We start from the raw sequence: 17,301 nt of genomic DNA, 5'->3' as shown, positions 1-17,301 counted from the left end.
GAGAGAGAGAGGAGAAAGAAACATTGTTCAGTTGCCTCCTGTATGCACCCCAGCCAGGGATTGTACCCGCAAACTAGTTATGTGCCCTAACCGGGAATCAAACCCACAATCTTTTGGTGCACAGGATGACACTCATAGCTGAGCCACCAGCCAGGGTGAACAGCGATTTTGATGTGTATACCCCAATTATATTTTGGAAAAGAAAATTATAAAACCATATGCTTTCTTTTTAAGAAGTTATATATCATATAGTATTTTTATTTTCTTGAGGAAGTATATTCAGTTTTTGCATGTTAATGGTAATTTGCTTCCCAAATTAGTACCTGTAAACTAGGTAAAGAAATAAAAAGTGAGTAGTTTTGACAGCTCTTTTTTTAAATTGTGAATTTGAAGAACTTATAGGCAGCCCATGTTAGTACAGTACATCTCTAGCTTTCAGCCCAGTTCTATGGTTGCTGCTGATAGTTTTGCTGGCAGGTGAGCTTTCTTATTTTAAAAAATTTTATTTATTTTTTGATCTTAGAGGAAGGGATGGGTGGAGGGAAGGAGAGAGAGAGAGAGAGAGAGAGAGAGAGAGAGAGAGAGAGAGAGAGAGAACACATCAATTTGTTCCACTTATTTTATACATTCATTGGTTGCTTGTATGTGTCCTGACTGGGGATCAAACCCCCAACCTTGGCATATCAGGATGGCACTCTCACTAACTGAGCTACCTGGCCAAGGCCAGGTGAGCTTTCTTGGACAAATTTTATTTTAGTAACATCTTACAATTTAGAAAATTTAATTTTAAAATACTTTTGCATTTAAAAAAAGATCTAAATTTTATTTCCTCATGAATTATTAAGAATGGTTTTAAGTTTTTAATGTGTTATACTAGAGGCCTGGTGCACAGATTTGTGCACCAGTGGGGTCCCTTGGCCTGGCCTGCACCCTCTCGCAATCCAGGACCCCTCTGTAGATGTCAGAGAGCTGGTTTCGGCCTGATCCCAGAAGGCCAGGCTGAGGGACTCCACCAGTGCATGAATCCGTGCATCAGGCCTCTAGTATGCATATAAGATCTTTGGTTAATCTCTTCCCGTCCTCCCCCTTCCCCCCTTCCCTCTGAGATTCATCAATCTATTCCATGTTTCCATTCCTGTGTGTTGAGCGTCTGCCCCCTGGTGGTCATTGTGCATCATAGTTACCAGGTTGGATGGTTGCTTAGGCTTTTATATATATAGACTAGTGGCCCGGTGCACGAAATTTGTGCACTTGGGAGGGGGTCCCCCAGCCTGGCCTGAGGCCTCGCACAGTGTGGGAGCCCCAAAATCGATCACCCCAAAGAGGTAGGCTCCGCCTACCCATCTGGGGCTCCTCGATGGATTGCCCCAAAGAGGTAGGACAGCCAGGGGTCCCGCCTCCGAGGCGCGTGCGGGGCTGTGGGAACCCAGAGGAAGTCTTGTGGAGCAGCCACTGGGACCATCCCCCAAACCACGCATGCAGCATCAAGCCCCGCTCACCCTGGTGATGGATTGTGACGGTGTGAGGGTGTGACGACCATCTAGGCTTTTATTAGTATAGATTAGCCTGATAAAATGTAAACCACTGGCTAGAGGTACAAAACACAGTATACAGGGTGGGTAAAAGTAGGTTTATAGTTTTGAATATGTGAAACACAGTACCGTATTTTCTGGCGTATAAGACGACTGGGCGTATAAGATGACCCCCAACTTTTCCAGTTAAAATATAGAGTTTGGGATATACCCACCCTATAAGATGACACCCGGCGTATAAGACGACCCCTGACTTTTGAGAAGATTTTCCTGGGTTAAAAAGTCATCTTATACGCCAGAAAATACGGTATATTCTTGTTTTATTATTTATTAATTATTGTATTATTTTCCATATGAACAACTGTAAACCTACTTTTGCCCCCCTCTGTACATCTAGGACAAATAAAATTGCTGTTTAAATTGTAGACTTTAAGCAACTGCGCATTGAGTCTACTCTGTGATTTAACCTTGGCAGTTTCTTTAATCTTATGAGTTCATACTATACTTATTTTTGTGGTCTCTGTAGTATTTAGCCACTTGTATTTAGTATTTACCTGTTGAGATTGGTGCATCTAGAATTTCTCCTGGTATTTTTGTGAGAACACGAACAAAGGGAATTAGTTAATTTCTAATAGTGTGATCCATTAAACATTATGTGCTAATAAATGGAGAAATTAAGACTTATTTAAGCCTTTGCACTCGCTTGCTTTTTTCTCAATTCCTTTATTCTACTCAGGATTTAATTTTTTAAATACCCCAGATTTTACAAAGCGCGGCAGTAGAATAAAAAACTGGAGTTTCTTTTCATACAAACTTATTTATTTGGATTTTTTTATATTTCAAATTATTGATACATCAAAGAGTATAAAAAGAGCTGCTACTGATGCTAACCGTGTCGAGTCATACTCGACATCCGAGTGCAAAAGGTTAAAACATTTAGTGCACTTAGGTATAATTTTATGCACATTTTCCCTATTTACATAAAGCAGTATTATATAGAATCAAGTATCATGTTGCACATCTTCCATGTGTTTTTAATTATCTTTCTTAAAAAAACAACTCTTAGTTGGGCTATTAGTTTATTTATAAATTTAAAATAACTGAGGATCTTTATAGTAAACTAGAGGCCCGGTGCACGAAATTCATACACTCGGGGGGAGGGGTCCCTCAGCCTTGCCTGTGCCCTCTTGCAGTCCAGGCCCTCTTGCAGTCCGGGAGCCTTTAGGGAGCGGGGAGCAGGCCTAAGCCAGCAGTAGGACATCCTTAGCGCTGCCGTGGAGGTGCGAGAGACTCACGCCACCTCTGCTGTGCTTGCCAGCCATGAGCCCTGCTTCTGGCTGAGCGGTGCTCCCCCTGTGGGAGTGCACTGACCACCAGGGGGCAGCTCCTGCGTTGAGCGTCTGCCCCCTAGTGATCAGTGCGATGTTTGATCAATTTGCATATTAGCCTTTTATTATATAGGATTATTTATGGAGAGTATAGTATGTGTTAAAAGTAAAATTATTTCAGGTTTCTTATAGATTAGGTCTGTCTCTTTCACTAAAATAATTAAGAAAAATATTCATTGTTTTAGTAGAAATAACATGAAAAAAGATGTTGCTTGCTTTAAATAAAATTTCTTACTTCAAGTTTAAAATAGATTTTTATTGATTTTTAGATAGAGAGGAAGGGAGAGATAGAAACATTGATGAGAGTATTTTTTGAAATACTCTATAGGAGTATGGTAAGAGAGTGTTTTTCATAGGGACACAGAAGGCATGCCCCCTACTGGGGAATCAAGCCTGCAACCCAGGCATGTGCCCTGACTGCAAATCGAACCGGTGACCTCTTGGTGCATGGAATGATGCTCATTCCACTGAGCCACACTGGCAGGGCTTGACAGGTTTTAATATATTTTTATTGACTTGAGAGAGAAAGGGAGGGAGAGAGATAGAAACATCCAGGATGAGAGAGAATCATTGATTGGCTGCCTCCTGCACACTCCATACTGGGGATCGAGGCTGCAATCCAGGCATGTGTCCTTGACCAGAATTGAACTTTGGGACCCTTCATTCTGCAGGTCTACACTCTATCTACTGAGCCAAATTGGCTAGGGCTAGCTGGTTTTTCTTATGCCTTATGTGCTGTTAGGATTGTTATAGGGCTGGAGGTGGGATAAATGTGTATGATTGCATATGTATGTGTATACACCACTTAGTATGGTGGGACTGTGTAAGAACTTCCACCCCTTTATGATTCCGTAATTCCCTAATTCTTTGTAGATTGGTGGAAAGGAGGAGGAAGCATACTCTAAGCCCACAGAAGTGGCAGTTAGCAAGATGCAAATTGCTGAGCAAATAAATTCAGTCCTGATTTTTGACAGTTCTTTTCATTAGTGGAAAGGTATGCTTTGGTATTCTATCTTACATTTTCCTCAAACTCTGTTGATTGTATAAACTTGTCCATAGTAAGGGACTTTATCAGTCAACTCTTATTGTTACGATAATAATTAATGTTTCTTTTGTGTTGGTAAGGGGAATATGAACTTATATAGAGTTAATTATAATTTTATTTAATTTATGCAGTTACTAATTTTTATTTTAATAAGCTAGATTGTGGGACAAAAACATGATAATTTTCTATTGTGTCCAATAGCTTTTGAAGTTGTGTATTTATATGTATCATTGTTGTTAGTAAATCTTAAGAAGCTGTTTCAGTACATTAAAATATTTTAGGCTCAGGTTTGTTTTTATCTTTCTAGTGTTTAGGAAACAGTTTCCTAGACAGATTGAGAGATCCACCTGATTCAAATTTTATTGTTTGAATTCTCTGTTTTGAGTTATTGCTCACTCAAATAGTGCAGCTTCTGATTTTACAAAATTTACTTGGCTTACACTGATTCATGGAAAAATAAATTAACTACTTACTGTAGTTGTCTGTCTTTTACTGTGTAAATATGCTTATAAGGTTGAGTTTGTGGGCTGTGGGTAATCTTTACAGGGAATTACCTCTGGTTTATTATTCTACAATTCAGAATGTCTGTGTTCACGCATATATTTCTCCTATCTGTTCAGAAGGGTTGTTCTCTTTTCTGCCTACTGGGTTTTAAACTAATCCTTTCTGTCTTATCCAGGGTTTATTTTATCAGTAAGTTCAACTCTTTTGGATTGCATAAAGTAGTAGTTTTAGTATTACTAATAATCATATTCAGCCTTAATTAAGTAATTACTATGTGCCTTGGACATAATCTTCCTATATAATAAAAGGCTAATATGCAAATCAACCAAACGGTAGAACAACCAGTCACTATGACTCACACTGACCACTAGGGGGTAGATACTCAATGCAGGAGCTGCCCCCTGGTGGTCAGTGCACTCCCACAGGGGGAGGTCTGCTCAGCCAGAAGCCGGGCTCATGGCTGGCAAGCGCAGTGGTGGTGGCGGGAGCCTCTCCCGCCTCTGAGGCAGCGTTAAGGAACAGCGAGCCAAGTGGTAAGGAGTAGCGAGAAGGTGGGCAGTAAGGAGCGAGGGGTCCTGGACTGTAAGAGGCATGTCTTGACTGCTGGCGTAGGCCTGCTCCCCGCTGTCAGTTGGACATCCCCCAAGGGCTCCAAGACTGCAAGAGGGCACATGCTGGGCTGAGGGACCCCCCCCCCCCGAGTGCACAAATTTTGTGCACCGGGCCTCTAGTATATAATAAAAGCCTGATATGCTAAGTGTCTAACTGTTTGTTCGACTGTTCAACCAGTCACTATGATGCGCACTGACCACTAGGGGACAGACGCTCTGACTGGTAGGTTAGCTTGTTGCTAGGGTCCAGCCGATTGGGCTGGGCGACATGGGCTGGAAACGCCCTGGAGCCCTCTTGCGGCCCTTCCCTGGCCCTGATTGTGCACTGGTGGGGTCCCTCGGCCTGTTTTGAGTCCTCTCACAATCTGGGACCCCTCAGGGGATGTTGGAAAGCTGGTTTTGGCCCGATCTCCACAGGCCAGGCTGAGGGGCCACACTAGTGCACAAATTTGTGCACCGGGCCTCTAGTATCATCATACATAATAAAGAGGTAATATGCAAATTAACCCTCATGTTCTCCCAAGATGGCTGCCTATGGCCAGGCCGGCAGGGGGGTTAGTGAGGGATGACCAAATGACTGAACAGCAGGTTGCGTGGGGCAACCAGGCCGGCGAGGGGACCGTGAGGGGCTACCAGGTCGGCATGGGGGGCAGTTGGGGGCAACCAGGCAAGCAAGGGGGCAGTTGGGGGCGACCAGGCTGGCAGATGGGGGCAGTTGGGAGCGATTAGGCTGGCAGGGGGGGCAGTGAGGGGCAGCTAGGCCAGCAGGGGCGGCAGTTGGGGGAGATTAGGCTGGCAGGGGGGGCAGTGAGGGGCAGCTAGGCTGGCAGGGGGGCGTTGGGGGTGACCAGGCTGGCAGGAGGGGGGGCAGTTAGGAGCGACCAGGCTTGCAGCGAGGGGGCAGTTAGGAGTGATCAGGCTGGCATGCAGAGGCAGTGAGGGGCGATCAGGCTGGCAGGGTGGGGCAGTTAGGGTTGACCAGGCAGGCAGGCAGGTGAGCGATTAGGAGTCAGCAGTCCAGGATTGTGAGAGGGATGTCCTGGATTGGAGAGGGTGCAGGCTGGGCTGAGGGGGACAACCCCTTCCCCCCCCCCCCCCCCCCCGTGCACGAATTTCATGCACTGGGCCTGTATCCTTCAATATATTAACTCATTTCCCCCCCCAATTTCTTTCCTTGTGTTAAAATATACATAACCTAAAATGTAGACTTAACCATTTTTAAGTACCATATGGTTCAGTGATATTAAATACATTCATAACGTTTGCAGACATTCATCTCCAGAACTCTTCATCTTGCAAAACTAACACTCTGTAGCCATTCAACAATAATTCTCTATTTCATTCTTCCTATAGCCCTTGGCAACCACCATTCTACTTTCTGTTTCTCTGATTTTATACTACTCTAACTACTTCATATAAGAGAAATCACACAGTATTTGTCGTTTTGTGAGTGACTTATTTCATATATATACAAGGTTCATTCATGTTGTAGAATATGTCAGAACTTTCTTCCCTTTTTAAGGAAGAGTAATATGCTCTTGGGTATATAGATCACATTTTGTTTGTTCATTTATCTCTCAATGGACAATAGGATTGCTTGTGGACATTATTACACTTTAGTTATTGTAAGTAATGTTGCTATGAACATGGGTGTACTGATTTATTTATTTATTTGTTTTTTTAAATATAATCTTTTGTTATTGATAGTATTACAGATATCTTTCATTCCCCCCCCCAACCCTTTACCTTCTTCCTCCCAGCCCCTATCCACCACTCTTCCCCACGTCTTCACTACCCTATTGCCCGTGTCTATGGACTATGCATATCTATACTACTAAAAGGGTAATATGCTAATTAGACTGGGAGACCTTCCGGACGTCCTTCTGGACAAAACCGTGGTGGTGGGGCCGAGGCAGAGGCGGTTAGAGGCGATCAGGCCAGGAGGGGAGGCCAGTTGGGGGTGATCAGGCTGGCGGGGGGGCAGTTGGGGGCAAGCAGGCCGGCAGTGGGGGGCAGTTGGGGGTGATCAGGCCAGTGGGGGGGCAGTTGGGGGCAATCAGGTCAGCAAGGGGGGGCAGTTGGGGGCAAGAAGGCCAGTGGGGGGGGCAGTTGGGGGTAAGCAGGCTGGCAGGCAGAGTGGTTAGGGGCGATCAGGCAGGCAGGCAGGTGAGCGGTTAGGAGCCAGTGGTCCTGGATTGTGAGAGAGATCCCACAGGGATTGGGCCTAAACCAGCAGTCGGACATCCCCCTAGGGGTCCCAGATTGGAGAGGGTGCAGGCTGGGGTGAGGGACACTCCCCCACCCCCCCATGCACGAATTTCGTGCACCAGGCCACTAGTAAGTATATAAGTCCTTTGGTTTGTCTTTTCTTGTCCCCCCAACCCCTCATTGAGGTATGTCACTCTGTTTCATTTATTTCTTCCAACTCCCTTAGGAGGTGGAGACTTCTGATGAGAAAGTGATCTTAGAGAAGTCAAGTGATTTGTGCAAAATCAACAGCTAGGAAGAGCCTATCTGGAATGTCTGTTCTTAGTTACAATAGAATACTCAAAATATCTTTCTATGTTGGTGCCTTCTCTTTTGTCTGTAGATATCTTCACTCCTATTTACTATATCTTAATCTTAATATATAATTAATGGTATGTAATACAAACACCTTTAATACTAATGTTGGCAAGTGAATTTATAGTATACTAGAGGCCTGGTGCACGAATTTGAGCATGAGTGTTGGGGGCCGATTGGGGGCTGGGCTGGCCCGGGCGGGGGGACTGATCAGGCTGGTTGGCTGCCACAGTGTGCATCATAGCCACCGGTCGTTCTGGTTGTTCTGCCATTCCGGTTGCTGGGCTTTTATATATATAGATTATTTTTTAATGTGTGTTGCATTTTAACCATAAGTCAGTTCAATTACAAAGTAAATTTGAAATTCAAACTGGATTTTCAGGCTTCTGCTTGCTTCAACCCTGTATGCTTCTCTTCTACCAGAGGCGTAATAGATTTAGAATTTTTGGAAAACTTGGGATGATAGATTGATTTGAATAGGACATGTTATTTGGAGTATGAGAGATTTTTATGGAAGGGAATTTTGAGTAAGAGTTTGAAGATACGCATTTTAGGACAAGATTGGTGTAATAGCACAGATACATAGGCTTAGCACAAGCATATACAAATTTTTGAGCAGTGGAGGATGGGAAATTGAAAAGGGATAAAGAAGTTGTAATTCTGAAGTTAAAGTATATGCTCAGGAGTTGGACAGTTAGGATCATCTCATAATATTTAAGATTTTCAGCTCTATTCTGCCTGCCTGTTTTTTAAGGGTCTAGATAAAAGCATGATTGAGTCTGGAATTACAGTCTCTGAAACTGGAATTTTCTTCTTAAAGCCCATAATGATAGCATTGTTACCATTGACAATTCATGTAGTAAACAAAGTAAGCAAATTAAATTGTTTTCTTTTTTTATTGTTGGGTGGTTTAGAATAAATCTGCTCTATATATTATTATACACTGACTAGAAGCCTGGTGCATGAAATTTGTGCAGGGGGGGGTGTGTGTGTCCCTCAGCCCAGCCTGCACCCTCTCCAATCTTGGACCCCTCGAATATCCCTCTCACAATCCGGAACTGCTGGCTCCTAACCACTCGCCTGCCTGGCTGCCTGATTGCCCCTAACCACTCTGCCTGCCAGCCTGATAGCCCCCTTACCGCTCCCCTGCCGGCCTGATTGACAACTAACCATTCCCCTGCCAGCATGATTGATACCTAACTGCTCCTCTGCTGGCTCAATAACCCCCAACTGCTCTCCCATGCAGGCCTGGTCGCCCCCAGCTGACTTCCCCTGCCGGCCATCTTGTGACGACGTGGGGGCGGCCATCTTTTTTTTTTTTTTTTTTTTTGGTGACTTCATTTTATTTTTTATTTTTTATTTTTATTTTTTTTCAATTTTTTTTATTAAGGTATTATATGTGTACATATCTTACCATTGCCACCCCCCACCCCACTCCCATATATGCCCTCACCCCCCAGAGTTTTGCATCCGTTGGTTATGCTTATATGCATGCATACAAGTCCTTTGATTGATCTCTTATCTCCCCCACCTCTCCCTAACTTTCCCCCTGTAATTTGACAGTCTGTTTGATGCTTTACTGTCTCTGTATCTATCTTTTTTTTCAAGTTTATAATGTTCTTTATTACCCATAAATGAGTGAGATCATGTGGTATTTTTCTTTCATTGACTGGCTTATTTCACTTAACATAATGTTCTCCAATTCCATCCAGGTTGCTGCAAATGATGAGAATTCCTTCTTTTTTATGGCAGCATAGTATTCCATTGTGTAGATGTACCACAGTTTTCTGATCCAGTCATCTGCTGATGGGCACCTAGGCTGTTTCCAAATCTTAGCTATGGTGAATTGTGCTGCTATGAACATAGGGGTGCATATATCCTTTCTGATTGGTGTTTCTAGTTTCTTCGGATATATTCCCAGGAGTGGGATTACTGGGTCAAATGGGAGTTCCATTTTCAGTTTTTTGAGGAAACTCCATACTGTTTGGGCGGCCATCTTGTGATGACATGGGGGCGGCTATCTTGTGACACGAGGGTGTGAGGGTTAATTTGCATATTGCCTCTTTATTATATAGGATTATCTCTGTTACATATCATTAATTCTGTGGAATGGGAGAGAAAAAAGTAGAAACTGACACTTGCACCTACGCCTTACCAAACTTTTTATAGTGTTGACTTTTAAACTTTGTACAAGACTCTAAGTCTTGCTGATTGAAGGGGGTTTCTTGAAACAGAAACACCTGTACTTTGAAATTATTAATTCTGTTAATAGAAATATGCACATGATATTTTAATGAGAAGCCTTGGAGAATTTGTAATTTTTTAAAATGGTAGATACCCTTAGGTCAGGGGTCCTCAAAACTTTATAAACAGGGGGCCAGTTCACTGTCCCTCAGACAGTTGGAGGGCCAGACTATAGTTTAAAAAAAACTACGAACAAATTCCTATGCACACTGCACATATCTTATTTTGAAGTAAAAAAACAAAATGGCAAAAACACCCGCATGTGGCCCGCAGGCCATAGTTTGAGGATGCCTGCCTTAGGTCTTTAAGATTTACTTATGGATGAGTTACCTAAATTGAAATAAATGTTAGAGTCTTTGATGATTTTTCCATAGACAGTTTACCAAGTACCAACCTTAAATAAAACTTAGATGAACAGAACATAGTAGAAATTTGCTGTATAAACAACATACAAAATAAAGATGACTATGCTTAGGTAGAAGACATTTAAATGTTGTCAAATTGTCCAAATGTTCAATGGCATGCTTCTTTCCTGCCATTTAATGTACAATTAACATTCTAAGATTAAAGGTTGGTTAGACAACTTTGATAATTAAATTGGTGGGAAAGTGAATGGGCTTGGCAACTTAAAATTAAATAATATACGATGTTTGCTTAATTACTGTTGTGTGTATGTAAGTGATCACCTAATAGCATGAAGCTGTGGGCTTAAAGTGAATTTAAGACCATAAAAATTTCAATCACATCTGCTTCATGACTTTAAATTGATGTGATATGAGGTTAAAAAAGAGCTAATCCTTTTGAAGAAAATTGCTGTGTTTATAGAATCAGTAAATCAAAATGAAAATACCTGTTGGAATCTTCCATAATACTGAATAAAATTTTTGATTGTTTTTGATGAAGAGAGTATGTTAAAACTGTGTGTTCATTTCAGTGATTGTTAACATCAACATTAAATTTTTTTTAAAAGGTTAGGAGGTATGTGTGTGTGTTCTCTTTAATTTGTTAATATGAAAATAGGAATGACCTTAATATGAATTCTTTGAATTTTTGGGAAAATGAAATAAGGTAAAACATTACTTCAAATAATTTTTTTTCAAGGATTGAACTGTAATTTGTGTTATATAAACAGACAATAGCTATTTGAAAGTAAAGCTTACATGTAGGATTACATACTGACCTTTTTGTGGAGGTGATGCAAACAATGATATTTAAAGTTATCTGAAGTCTTTTTCTGAGGTTCCTTAAGTTATGTACGTTAGACACAACTTTAGGTTGTATTTCCATAGATTTCTAGTCCACATGGTGGCTAGGCTCCCAACCTAGATTATAAAGCTTGTTTAATTCCTAAGGTAGCTAAATTGCTTACTGTGTATGTCTGCTGTGAAAAATGATAAAATGTGCTATTCTAACACTGGAGAGTATTATGGAGATTGTGAAGAGGATTCTGACACTGATCCTTTATTTTGTCAAGATGCATGAAAAACCATGACTTTTAATATTGCTTGATACAAATGTGTCACTCACTAGCCTTGGTCAGAGTTTTCTTAGGCTCATTAAGAAACTAAGTGAATGAGGTAAGAAGGAAGAAAATGTTTATTTTTTTCACTTAAAAAATTGTAAAGATAAGCACTGGCCAGATAGCTCTGTTGGTTAGAGTGTCATCCTGATATTCCAAGGTTGTGGGTTTGATCCTTGGTTAGGGCACATACAAGAATCAACCAGTGAGTGAATAAATAAGTGGAACAACAAATTGATGTTTCTCTCTCTAAAATCAATTAAAAATTAAAAAAGTTTGAATTAAAAAATTGTAAAAATATACATAATACATTTTTTAAAGTTTAAAGAAATGGAAAAAAAATGGGTTAAAGAGGACATTGATAAACTTTCCAGAAGAGATTACCAAAGGTAAAGTTTGCTGACCAGTGGGCTAGTGAGAGTAAAAGCCACAGTGTGTATAACCCCCATGGGGAAGGAAGTTTGGCAAGTCAGCTGTTCTTACATTGTTTTTAGAATAAGATATGGTTTGACAGGTGTTGGTGGGTAGGGGGCAGAGTCTGACCAAACTGGACCACGTCAGGGAGATTTATAATTGTATCTGGGGAAGTGGCTCCAAACTGAATTTTCTTTGTAAGACATTTCAGTACACCTGAGTTTATTTTGGGATCTCGACAAACTTAAGAATTAGGTTTCAGGGACTTGTGTGCCAATTCTATTGGGAGTAGAAATGAGAGGAAATGTAGCTGGTATAAAAGTATTAGAGATTTGGCAGTGACTTCTTATGAGAGAGAAGATACAAAGGGAAAGTAAACTCTGGACTTAACATAATACACTTATCTATCTCTGTTGGAGAATAGGAAGTAGATGGCATGTCTCTTAGTATGAAGGTATATATATACTAAGTCAGCATCTGACAGTATATGGGATAGTTGCCTCTTTTTAAAGAATCTGGCCGTTGTTAGAGACTTAAGTGATATGGAAATATTTCCACATTTTTACCTTTCTTCTGTAACATGAAATAGATCCTTACTTTAAAAAAAAATAGATCCTTACTTTTCATGGGTATCATATAACAAAAGAACACATGTTTTGGAAATACTGGAGTTCACATTATATATCATATCCCCAGAAACGTGTTCCAAAGCCTAAAAATTTATATGTGCAGAAGAATCCTTAAATATCAGCTGCTAGATAATTTCTCTAGTATTTCTGTAGATGCAAGTAGTGTTTCCCACGAGCAATCCTTTATAGAGAATTTTATCTACTAAAGGTCTTAATTCCTTGGCCTTTTAATCTGCTTTCGTGTAAGTATATAAATACAGTATTTTCTTTCTTTCTTTTTTTGGTTAATCTTCACCCAAGGATATTTTTTACGTTTTTGGTTTGTTTTGTTTTGCTTGTTTTTTTAGAGAGAGAGAGTGGAAAGGAGGGGTGGAGACAGAGAAACCTCGATGTGAGGGAGACACATCCATTGGTTGCCTCCTACACACACCTTGAATGGGGATCTGGCCTGCAACCAGGGTATATGCTCTTGATCAGAATAGAATCTGGGACTGTCAGTCCACAGGCCAACGCTCTAACCACTTAGCAAAACCAGCTACAGTATTTTCTCTTAATAATTAAGAGAAAATATCAAGACTTAATTGATATTCCACTTGAAGTAAAAAAAAGGTCTGATATTTTCACATATATGTCAAATAAGTGTGTCAAAATCTGAATAGAAAATAAATAAGTATGCCAGGTAAAGCAAATATACCAGCACCCTGGGATTTAATGTGCATTTTATTTGAATATTATATTTAATTCTGAGCTTCTGGTCACCCAGTAAAAAGGGAAATATAATTTCTGTCATCATCATATGATCAGAAGAGACAAACCACTTTTTCTGAATTCTAATGTTTTCAGTATAAATCAGCTTTCCTCAAATTGTGAATATAGAACAATTACTCTGCTAAATATTAATATATCAGGATTAAGTTTAGTAAAAACTGGGCCAAATAAGATAAACAGACTTATTATATGTTTTTTTCATAACCTTAAATATTCCTTATCTTCACTTTCTTAAAGAAAGATAAAGTATTTTCCTAATTTATTTTGCCATGACATGCTTTTTAAAGTAAATACTAAGCTTTGCAAGATGCTGGTCTAGGTCCTTAAACAATATGATGGATTGTGTCTTCAATACCATTATTGCAGAAGATATCACAATTGCTTTTTATTTGACCTTTCCTTATGTTGATTTAAATTCTTTTGAAACACAATCCAAGGCAAGTGTAACTTCTTTTAAGAACCTAGATTCTCCCTATCCATCGAGAATTGCTGTGTTTGAAAAGCATGTGCAGGAGGGTTTTGGGAACTAAGTATACCTGTTGTCTGCCAGACCTGGTCGAGGAGTCTGTCAGATGCAGACAGTCCAGACTGAGGCTTATTCTATTTTATTTTTCCTACTCAAATCTGAGTCTCCACAATCTAGATCTACGAGGGCTATCGCTGTTACAATATGGAGCAATGGCCCGAGTTCTCCACCTCCTCCCCAGGGACCTGCTGGGACTAATTATTTTGAAAACATTAGTAACAGCTTCCAATCCAGTCCCAAAATGTACCAGTAGCCCGTAGCCCCTTTGGTCTCCCTTGTTGCTCTTCAACCTGTTGTTACACACGTCTTTTACCATAATCAGCTGTCTCATTTCTCTTCACCTAGCCAAAACATGTCTATTTGCTCTGTAGAACACTTGTTTATGGGATACAAATTACCTTGTATTATATTAGGGTCATGTACTATGTTAGCTTCCATCTCTTCATTTAATGTTTCTTCTATTCCTTGGCATTAACTTGATTCAGCTCTATCTTTCATTTGTTGCTTTTTTTTTTTTTCCTGGACATAGCATGTGGGTAGGAGATTGGACAGACCTATTAGCACTCTTTTCCATTCTCAGCAATTCCTCCAGATTATTCTTGTACTTTTTCATTTAATAACAAACAAAAACAACTTAAAGTGATTCTGTTTCCTTGAAGCCTGTGCCTTTAAATTTACTAGTTTCTTGCTGTCGTTTTCTCTCATTCTTTGAAGAGTTTGGTATCTGGATATGATCTCCATTCCTCCCCCCCCCCCCCCCCACCTCAAGTCTTGCCATTATATATTTGGTAGCATTGCCTATCAGTCTGTAATTTCTTGAGCTTGGACCCATCTGGAATTTATTTTTTAGATATGATGTGAAGTAGAGCTTCATTCTTGATGATCCACTGGTGGGAATCAGTTCTGATAAACTTGATCATTTGAAGAATGATGCATTCTAAAGTATATAAATTCCCTCATATATTGATTGAGTTTAAAGAGAAGAAAAGGGCTAATAGAATTCTCATGAGCTTGAGTTTAAACTTATTTTAATTTGATAGTAATACGTAAGAATTGTACCTGAAATGGTGAAATCTGGCTATATTGAAATTTTGATTCAAGGAGAGGGGCTGTTTTGCTAACTAGTGTGGTAGAAAGAACATTGGATAATTTGAGAGGTCTGGCCATTTGCAAATCACTTTTTTTGTACTACAAAGGGGAGAGAGTAATACATAAAATGCAGTTAGTTGCATATATGTGTGTTTGTGTGTTCTGTAAACTTTGATGTTTAAGATCTAATAAAAATTAGAGAACTATTCTCTCCTAAGATGGTTCATAAGGTCACATTGTCTCTATTAAAAGCTTTGATTTCTCACCCTGCCAGAGCTTTGATCCCTGAACCAGGAGGTCACAGTTCAATTCCCAGTTAGGGCACATGCCCAGGTTGCAGGCTCGATCCCTGTGCAGAAGGCAGCCGATCAGTGATTCTCTCTCCTCATTGATGTTTCTGTCTCTTCCTCTCCCTTCCTCTCTCTGAAATCAATAAAAACATAAAAAGTAAATAAACTATAAAAAAAGCTTTGATTTCTCTATACCATGTGTTTTTTATAGGAAACCATTTTTTTAAAAAGAAGGGAATATTTGTTATTTGTGGTACTTTAATCTGAATGATGGGGAATAGGGAGGAATCTATTGAACAGTATTCCATGCAGCTATTATAAGCCTAAGGAAAAACAATTTAACTATTATTTCTTGAATTATGCTGTTAATGTTACCTTTTATGTTTTATTTACAGGTATATGATGTTGATTGATGGCACAAATGAAGTTTTTATGATTGATAGAGATAATTCAGTGTTTCATGTTTCAAATCTGGAATTCCCATTTCGTAAAGATCTCCGTATACATTTATCAAATACTCTGTTGGATGGGGTAAGTCATAATTTATCATTTAAAAAAATTAAATATTGCCATTTTTCTTTCTTGTAAGTAAAAGTGTGTTTTTATTAATTAAATAGTAACTTTCTAATCAAATCTAGTTTTTTAAAAGTTTTTTTAAATTGAGGTATAACTGGCATATACAGAATTGAATCTAGTTTTTATTAGGATGCTAAATCTCTTATTTGCTTTACTGTCTAGATCATTGTCTTGGGTATGAGAGTTAAGTAAACGAAGTTAACTCTTAATTTTTTTTGTTCTTCATGATTGAAAAACATTTTTGTTGAAAAAGACTACTTTTATTATTTTACTTGTCAGTTGAATCTTAATTATGTGATACCACTTAATAAATTTTCCCTTGGCTCTTTAGCTATATGGACTAATAGTTCTTGTTTTAAGAAACTCTGCTTTTTAAGCAGCTACTATACATTTACATTTTAATTTTGAAAGGTGATAAGAATTTTTCCATTTCAGAAAAACCTATATTTAATGATCATAAAATTACTTGGTTAAAAATGTTTTAACTTTATTTCATGCAAAAAGCTTTCTTTTCCCCATTCTAAAAATATTGACTCACTGTAAGTAAAAATTAAAATAATATAAAAATTTACCAAAAAGCTGGTAGAAATGATCTGAACTCATACTATTGCAGTAACTTCTGTTACTATTTCGATAAATATAATTCTAGACTTTTCTTTATGCCAGAGGTTCAATCTTATGTCTGCTCCTGAGGGATGTAACACATTCATACTACTGATAGCAATTCACAGCATGGATTCTTAAACAGAATGTGTGTCAGTTTTTCAGGGAGCTCCTTCCCGTCCCAGTAAATTCTGAATAATTGTGGTACCTCTGCCACAGAGGTTGAAATGATTGCTCTGATCAAATATATACACACATGGATAGTTACGTAATTTTTCATGAAAGGAACCAAATGTTACATGAGTTTTGAAACTTGGATATTCAGCAATTTGTTTTGGACACCTTTCTCATAAATACCTGAACGATATACTATTGTGTATGTATGTGTTAGGGTTTCCAGAACCCTATTTTGATTATGAAAATTGTAGAGAATGCTTGTAAAAATAGGACCCATTCTAATAGCCCATCATAGACCTAAGGAATTCGATTTTCCCAGTGGCCAAGTTTTCTGTACCTTTAAAAAGTGCCCAAGTGATTCTAATCAGGCGAGTTTGAGAAACAGTTCTGTGATTTTTAAAAACTACCTCTCTTTTGGTGGACACTTCGATGTTTTTCTATTATAGGACAGAATTGAATACATATCCTTATACCTTTTCCTTTTCACAGTTGTGTAAATGTTATAATTAAGATTCTTAGAGGTGAGATTGTAATAAATATTTAAATCTTTTGATTGCAAGTAACTGAAGTCCAACTTTAACTAGAGATAAAAAAAGAAATAGATTAGCACAATAATTAAATTTCAGGTTGATTTGCTTCAGGCTGGATCTACAGGCTCCAATGATATTGTCCAGGTGCTTTCTCTTCCTTTGCTTTACTTGTCTGTTTGGTCTCATTCTGCATGAAGACTCTTTCCACTTGGAAGGCAGATTGCTCAAAGATAGCTTTCCCCCCAACATCCATGTATCAATCCAAGGGAAGACTCCAAAGGGCCTTGCCTGAGT

At 39.3% G+C, this 17,301-nt stretch overlaps 1 protein-coding gene across 5 annotated transcripts in view; it reads left to right on the top strand.

The window, feature by feature from the left end:
- The window catches only part of RNGTT (RNA guanylyltransferase and 5'-phosphatase), a 185,938-nt gene that overhangs the window by 50,145 nt on the left and 118,492 nt on the right, over positions 1-17,301 (top strand). For all 5 annotated transcript variants that reach the window (XM_054722343.1, XM_028132476.2, XM_054722345.1 and 2 more), the window contains one exon: positions 15,517-15,652. In XM_054722343.1, coding sequence (XP_054578318.1) covers positions 15,517-15,652 — 136 coding nt within the window. The remainder of the gene's footprint in view (positions 1-15,516; positions 15,653-17,301) is intronic.

Source organism: Eptesicus fuscus, chromosome 10 (assembly GCF_027574615.1).
Source record: "Eptesicus fuscus isolate TK198812 chromosome 10, DD_ASM_mEF_20220401, whole genome shotgun sequence".
Taxonomy (NCBI): Eukaryota; Metazoa; Chordata; class Mammalia; order Chiroptera; family Vespertilionidae; genus Eptesicus; species Eptesicus fuscus.
The sequence above is the reverse complement of the archived record's forward strand: the minus strand, read 5'-3'. Positions and strand labels throughout refer to the sequence as shown.